This window comes from Primulina huaijiensis, chromosome 6, assembly GCF_012295235.1.
Source record: "Primulina huaijiensis isolate GDHJ02 chromosome 6, ASM1229523v2, whole genome shotgun sequence".
NCBI lineage: Eukaryota > Viridiplantae > Streptophyta > Magnoliopsida > Lamiales > Gesneriaceae > Primulina > Primulina huaijiensis.
Genome location: NC_133311.1, coordinates 16,483,943 through 16,492,054, shown reverse-complemented (window position 1 = coordinate 16,492,054; position 8,112 = coordinate 16,483,943). Strand labels below are relative to the sequence as shown.

The 8,112-nt window shown below is 33.1% G+C and overlaps 1 protein-coding gene across 1 annotated transcript; it reads left to right on the top strand.

Moving 5' to 3' along the window:
- Positions 1–815: 815 nt before the first annotated feature.
- LOC140979781 (uncharacterized) lies at positions 816–5,397 on the top strand. Its single transcript, XM_073445348.1, has 3 exons — positions 816–1,084; positions 4,441–4,646; positions 4,850–5,397. The coding sequence occupies exons 1-3, from the start codon at positions 986–988 to the stop codon at positions 5,112–5,114; spliced, it is 570 nt and encodes a 189-aa protein (XP_073301449.1). The 5' UTR covers positions 816–985; the 3' UTR covers positions 5,115–5,397.
- Positions 5,398–8,112: the final 2,715 nt, after the last annotated feature.

Genomic DNA, 8,112 nt, shown 5'->3' with positions numbered 1-8,112 from the left:
TAAGTTTAATTAATTGTTTGCAAGGAACAATTCAATCTTAAAAAACAATATAAAGATCAAATAATTATTCACTTGATGGCATCACTCATTTATACAAATAACAATTTTCAGCTCTTTGAAGAGGTTGAGAAATAAAATTTTATAAGTAGATATACTATAACCTTTATGTGTTATAATATATACAATTATTCATGTAAATTATAAGTGTATATAAATTAACTGGTAAATTAAAATCTATTATTTTATAATGAAGTTATAATTAAAAATTAAATATATATAATTAACTAAAATAAATTGTCTTTGATTGAATTTAAGGGAAAAAAATGAACTCATGAAGTAATATTATTTGAGTGCAACAATTGTTATTGTTGGGAGAGCATTCTCCATGCAGTATCTGGATTGATATACATACAAAGAGAGCAATCGACAGGTGAAATTTGACAATTTTATGATTTAAAATATTGTAATTATATCGTTATTGTATAATGATGAATGTTCAATTCTACGAATGAGTTCATATGAAATACAATTAGTTTTTTTTGTACTTTTTGGTACATTTTCTCTTTACGTTGTGTCTGAACGATCATGAATCATTGGCAAGTAAAAGATTGGTTTATATACAAATAAATATTTGTTGATTGGCGAATGACTTTAATTTTGGATGAAAAAAGTGATAACAATAATAAACGTGAATATAATTTGATTGATAATTATAAATATCTAACAAATATATTTACATTCTTAATCATTCAAATTAACGATATCAAATCGAATGATAATTTCTTTAAGACAGCAGTCAAAGATACCACGTTCCGTTGCGTTGACAAAGTTTCCCAATTTCGACTATGGCGTGTGTGCACTTGCTATAAATCGCGTGGGTTATCAAGCTTTCTCTGCGGCTTTAATTTCCTGCTTTTCCCACTGTCTCTTTTCACAAATTCACAGAGAAAAGGAGAGTAAAGTGTTGGGAGTGAACTCGGTGAAGATGGAAGAAAAAGGGTCGTCTTTAGTTCATCTTTTGGTTATAGTACTGAGCTTAACTGCATTCGGATTTGCCATTGCTGCTGAACGACGTCGTAGCACTGTAATTGCTCTCTTCTTCACTCCCTCTTTGTCGTCTCTATGTGTATGGGCGCAAATATATGTTGACTGAACTAGCAATTAACTGGGTTTTTGTAGATCGTATCGGGTTGTTATTAAAATTTGGTATGATTTTTCATTTTTGGTCTCATTTGGTTTGTTTCTTGAGATTTTGTACTTGACGATTGTTTCTATGATTGGAAAGGTGTCGAACGGAAGGTCGATTTGGGCTGGAAATGATTTTGTGAATGATTGACAGGGTTTGTTTATTTAGCGTTTTGCCTAAATAATATGATCTTTTTAATGCCTTTAATGGGGGGTGATGACAATGCTGAGTGCTTGAATGCTCTGTGGATTTTTATGAGATATTAACTATAATCGATGACTGATTAAGTTTGAAGTGATGTGATGCACTTAAGTTGCCTTTTCGGCGAAAAGAATTTTCTTTTTGTCTTCTTTTTTGCTCCATTGTATGAACCGTTCAACGAGATTGAACAAGCTAAGTCCCGTGAAATTAAGAGTTGCACCAACCCTTGGTTAATTGGTTGGCCAAGTAAATTGAATATTCACTGGGATCTTGATATTTATCTTGTTTAGGATACTTTTTAGGAAGGTTTTACTGCTTTCCAGTTTCCATCCCATATTCTGGCAAACATTGGAAGGCTCTTGCAAGTTGAAACTTTTGTTTCTTGGAAGTTGGAACCGAGAACTAAGTAGTGTACCTATTTAAATGTGAAATGTGAAGTGCTACAAGATAGTATGAGTGAATTTTCAAAAGAAAAAAAGTAAAGAAAATGTCAAGTGACAGATATTTTCTTGCATTATATGAATTTCAGAAGCTTCGAAGATAATTTACAAAGATATGATGTTATGATTTATGAACAAATTTCTTATTCAGCTATGCCACATTGTGAAACAAAGGTAGGATGTGATGAATTGTTTATCAAGTAAGTCACTTTAATGTCCTTGAAAATACTGAGTGATAACCTTGGCTTGTAATTTCCATGATTTACATTGCTCAATGAACAAAAACTTGTATTCCTGTTTGGTCGTGCTACACATGAAAATAAATTAGAATATGTTTTCAGGCAAACCAGTGCAATTTCCTGCTGTTTGTAGAAGTGATTGTAATTCCTAATTTTAATTGCCCCCGTGATTCCTAGAAGCAATTTTGTTAGCTTTCTCCTGGCTAGGTGGCCGATACGACGTTCTCTGTCCCACGAGTTCACATACAGCCTTTGATTTCTAGACAAAGACCATTTTCGTGGGTACTTTGTTGTTTATGTTTCACCGTTCTTTCTTTTATAATTTATACTTACTTTTCGAAATTGGGCGACTCTGAATGAAATTTCAACACATTTTGGCTGTTCGAGTTCCTTAAAGCTTCCTGGTTGTTTAGTTACTTCTGTTGTTAGTAGTGTTTGGTGAACATTGTTGGTATGGATGAATAATTACAATTGAAGCTCCCTCTTTGTGCCCCAATCAGCATATTCTATTGCTTTAGGGTAAGGGGAAGATTCCAATTACAAGTTCATGGGAATGGTTTGCCTGCATTTGTGTTTCTTTTATGGTCACCAAAATCGGAAAGGAAACAGATTGTGAGGGCCCTAGTATAGTTCAGGACCGAGTCTCATTATATTATTATGCACAATACCTTCTCCTTTGGAAGGGAACCAAGAGATAAAACTTGTGATAGATAATACTTGAGTGAGAGATTTTGTTTGCATTCAGGTGGATGCTGGAAGCAGCAATTTTGATCTAATCACCATATATCGTCCTTGGAATATGTTTAACCTGGAAAACTAAAATATGCAACCTTTCTCTTATGTACTATGCTTAACTGGGAAAAAAATATATTTAGCTGCATACAAAAGGAACTTGTATCAATACCCATAAGTTTATTATTTTGCTACCGTTAGTATACATCCAACTTTGCTTTTGGTTGTAACTCACTGGATTTTAGAATTTGTTTCACCTGAACTATCCTCCGTAAAACGTAGTGGGTTTACTGCACCTTGCACACAAGTGTGACTATTAAGAGTAGACAACAATGGGTTGTAATAGCTATACTTGGTTCTTGTAGATACTCTTATGTGTGAATTCAGCGTTCCAACATGCTTTGGACGTCATTTTTATTAGATATTTGAGCCAAAAAAACATGATAAAATATTATCCAATTTTAGTGACCGAATGGTAGTCCTTGGACGAAAGTTCTTGTTTTGAGATGGTGAAATATACATGAGTAGTGAAGCGAGCCATTTTGAAGGAGAAACAACATCCCTTTTTCGATGGGAGTTGACATTATTGTGTTGTCAGACTGATACCTGACGACAGTTCAACATTCGATTGGCTGAGTCAACTTTTGATTTAAGAGAAGCTAATGTTGGCATTGTGCAACACAATTGACCACATGTTAGATGAATTATAGCAAATTTATGTGGATATTTAGTGGAATGTGGTCAAGTGACTGCTCTTGTGGAGTAGCGGTGATACGAAATTGTCTTAACTTTAGGATTATTTGCATGTACTGATGTACATTTCCTGTAAGTAGATATAAAGATACTATTCGATTTATAAAATCGATAAATTGCCAATTGGGGTTAGATATCAACAGTTTCGGTATCTTTAGGGTCATCTTACGGACAAAAAGACCGAATGATCAAACCCGGGGAAATCAGGTTTATAACCTTGTGAAGATTTCAACTCTGACCTGTGTATTTGTTTAATAATTATCCCATGCACAGGACCATGAGTTTATAGTTTCCAACAGGCGACCATTATCTTACACATGGCATCCCTTATTTTTTGGCAAATGTGAAGGTTATAGATAAAAAAAAGGCAAAGATGGTTATAGATCGAACAAAAAAATTTGATCAAGAGTCATTTCACAAACTCTCCCTTGTTAAACCCATGGTGTTTCCCATATTCTCCTTGGGCTTAACATTACTGTACTGGTTTCTGATGTAAATTTGTGGCACTAAACAAAATCAAAATATATTTACCAGACACTTTGGTGATTATTCGAGCATGCTGGTTATGATTTTCTCTCTGTTTGCATTGGTTTTGTAAGTTTACTTAATTTAGTAGCAAAAACCAGGATGTAAGTTGGCCAACACGGTTCAGCATGACTACCGACTGCTTAACTAGTTGTCCTTGTAATTGTTTTGAACTTAGCTTAGCTAGGATCTGGGCAAAGGGTATATGCTATTAGTTAGTTAGGAGTCCTTGTGAAGTTTGAGTTATCAGCATAAAGATTGTTTCGAGTATAAAGGCCATGAACTTGTTTTGAATTATTTTTTCCTGTATAAAGGGCGTTTCTAATTATGGTTGTATCTTTCTCTCTTATTCTTTGCGTGACAGGGCACTTTAACCATAGAAGAGGTCACTAATCGAACATATTGCGTCTACAAGTCTGATGTTGCCACAGGATATGGAGTGGGGGCATTCTTGTTTCTTCTCTCAAGTGAAACTTTGCTTATGGGCGTTACCAAGTGCATGTGTTTTGGAAGGCCTTTGGTTCCTGGTGGAAATCGTGCCTGGACCATAATATATTTTGTTTCTTCGTGGTAAGAGAATGTATTCTTTATACAGTTTTTGTTTTTCGTTTCCATTTCTTCCATTAGTTTCTTGTTCTATATGATGTATATTTATGTACATGAAGACGGCAATCTAGTACATTTTTCACCGGTTTTTCTATCTCATTAGATTCTTTAGCAGGTTTCATGCAACTCGGTAGTATATAATTCTAATGATTTATCCAAATATGTAGGATGACATTTATAGTAGCAGAAGCGTGCCTAATCGCTGGTGCTAAGAACAACGCATATCACACCAAATACCGTAACATGATCTTAGCAGACAATTTTTCTTGTGAATCTTTACGGAAAGGTGTATTCATTGCTGGGGCAGTCTTTGTGGTTGGAACGATGGTTCTGAATATCTACTACTACATGTACTTCTCTAAAGCTACCACTCAACCTGCTCATAAAACTAACCGTGCTTCTTCAACCGTTGGCATGACTGGGCGAGTGTAGATTTCAACGCGAGACTTAAAGAATTATCTGCAATGATATCTAGTTTGCCAAATGATGATTTTTGGATGAATCAGATCACGTAGAATCGTGTTTCGTGTGGCATGGTGAAAATTTTCAGTTGTTAGGGCTATATTAGGATCAATATCACATTAATTTCAGTTGATTTATTTTGCTATTCAAAGGCTTTACTGTTTATTATGATAATTTTGGTGTATCAATGTTGTGTGGTAATACTTAATAGAGGTTTGATATGATAATTACTAAAGCAGTAATTTTGAGTGATGTTTTTGTTTTATCTAAAATAATACCATTCATATAATTTGCAACAGAAGCTATTTCTAAGTAGAGAGCAAAAGTTAAATATACTATTTTTTTTAAAATCTTATTTCTTTTAATATTTCATCCCTAAAACAAAGTTATATGTAGAGATATTGACACGTTCTATATGATATGTATGTCCAATGCCATGCTAAGGTTTTTATATATGTTAGTCAGTAGACACGCCATTTGGTGTGAAAACCATGTCAAATGATCTTTAAAATGTTTTACACCAATATTTGTATATAAATTATCCCCTGTGTTTGGTTCATAATATCTCTATCTTTAACGGTTGTCCCCTCACCAAATCAAGGAGTTTTTGCTGAATTAGTAAAGTTTGAACTTTGAAGAGAGGGAGAGTGAAAAAAGAAAATGAAGCTAAGAGGAAAAATGTTAATAATAAAAAAAAAAGAATAATAGACACCCTCCAGATTATTGCACTGAAAGGAAAAAATGGCAAAATGGAGAGTAAAAAGACAGCAAGAGAGAAACAAATCCAAGGTACAAAATCTAAAAAGTGCTGTCCAGAAGATCAGACAAATACCTTCTCATTTTTTTCAACCTTTTTCATAGCCAGAGCCAAACAATCCTCAAGACCCTTTTCGGAACAAAACCCGATAATCCACAATCTTGGACTAGAGATCATACTGTACTTTCTGAGAATGTATGGATATTATATTTCTATTTCTTCATATGCTAGCTCAAAGCATTTATGCTTTTTTTAATATATATATATATATATATAACCATATATATATATATATATATATATATAACCATAAGCAATTTGGTTATTGAGAATAAGGGTGGGATCGAGTTGTCTCGTAAACTTCTTACTCAATTCTTATATCAATAAAATTGATTTTTTTCCTCCCGATCTTGTACCCGAATCTGGTCAAATAAGGAGATGATATCCCCGACTGAAGATTTATTTTGTATAATTTTATTTTAATTATAATATTTGTTTATGTGATTTTTTTATTCGAACTAATTAGTTAAGCTTTTAATTTAAACCCTAAAATCGTCATATATATGAGTTAACCACTTTTTTAAATATGTTAGCCAACTATGATATGCCCTTCAACCCAATATTATATTATTTAAAATTATAATATTCTAACTCAATGTGTTAATAATATTATAATATTTTTTAAAAAAACTAAAAAAAAAACTCTCGAAAATACAGTTCGGGGTTTTTTCGGGATAGGAATGAGATGAGATTCATGATGACTTTGAGATTTTTATTTTTTTTGTCAGGCCTAATCGAGACTGAAAATATATTTTTTTCCTCCTCATATTTGTGTAATTTTAAGACAAATATATTCGTGGAATTATACGTTATAAATACACGTTCTCTAATTTTGCATATTTAAAAAATCAAAAAAAAAATTTAATCAATTGGGCTTAATTTGTCAGGTATCAGTCTATTCGGGCTTATGTGGGTTAATACATCAATCAAGATTTCCTTTACCTTATTATTATTTTTGAGAATAAAGGTTTTCTACTTTTCTTGATTTGATCTGCCTCGATCGAACTAAAATTGAACTTAAAAATGAGACCTACCCACCTTACCCCTAGGTCCTGTGTGCCCATCACCCTCGATAAACTGATCGATAAACTGATCGATGATCTTACATAAATAATCTTGCAATTTTTTTAAAAAAATACATTAAATTTAATATATAAACATAATAGAATGATTCACCATCAAATATTTTATTTTGAATCAAGAATTTGTCCTATTATTCTTGAGGTAAAGATATATTTTATTTTCTTTATCATTCAAGAACTCCATATTATTAAANTATATTTGTTGGGAATTTGTTTGGTACAATGATCACTCATATTCTAAAAAAGTCAGAATTGGAATTTAAAAATATAAGCTAATCAAGTTCATTGCATCATGTCAATTAAATTCTTAGGTCTTTCATGTCACTTGTCCCTCTCTCTATATAAAACTCACACAAAGCTAAGTGTGTTTTAGAGAATTAGTCAAGCTTGTCGCGACTTACCAGCAACAAATCCGGTAGCCGGAACACAAGAAACCGAAGCATTTTTTTGTACGTGGGTTCACCGGAGATGTCATCTTCCGGCGGAAAAAGACAGGTTTTGCCCTCGTATATTGCCCTGTTTCTTGTCATCTTAATAGTGCGTACATGGAATTGCTGCCAAAGCAAGGTAGGGGCGGTAAGGACATTTCCAGAAAAAGCTCCTTCCCCTTCTCCTTCTCCTCTTCCTCCCAAGAATCAAACCATAATCTCCATAGAGCATTTCAATGGCAGTAATGGTACATTTCTTGATTACAAAAGGAAGATACCAAGCTGCCCAGATCCTCTTCACAATTAGTGGAGTTAGTTAATTCAGTTATATTGCTCTTTGGTTTATATTAGTTTGATGTTTTTTCTCGTATTTTTTTCTCATGAGTACCCTAGGAACTGAATGTTGAATGAGTAAACCGTGAGTACTTTGTTACAAAATTGATGATCGCATTCGCCAAGAATATATAATATTATAGGTGAGTTCTTGACATCCGGTTCTGTTATCACGCAATCAGGTGTTAATAAATAACTCTATGCCATCATTTTAACTTGAACCACAGTTAAATTCGTGGGGAAAGTTGTTGTTTATTTAATTTGTTTGTTTCGGCATGTTTTATTTTTAACTGCATTGATGCCAAATC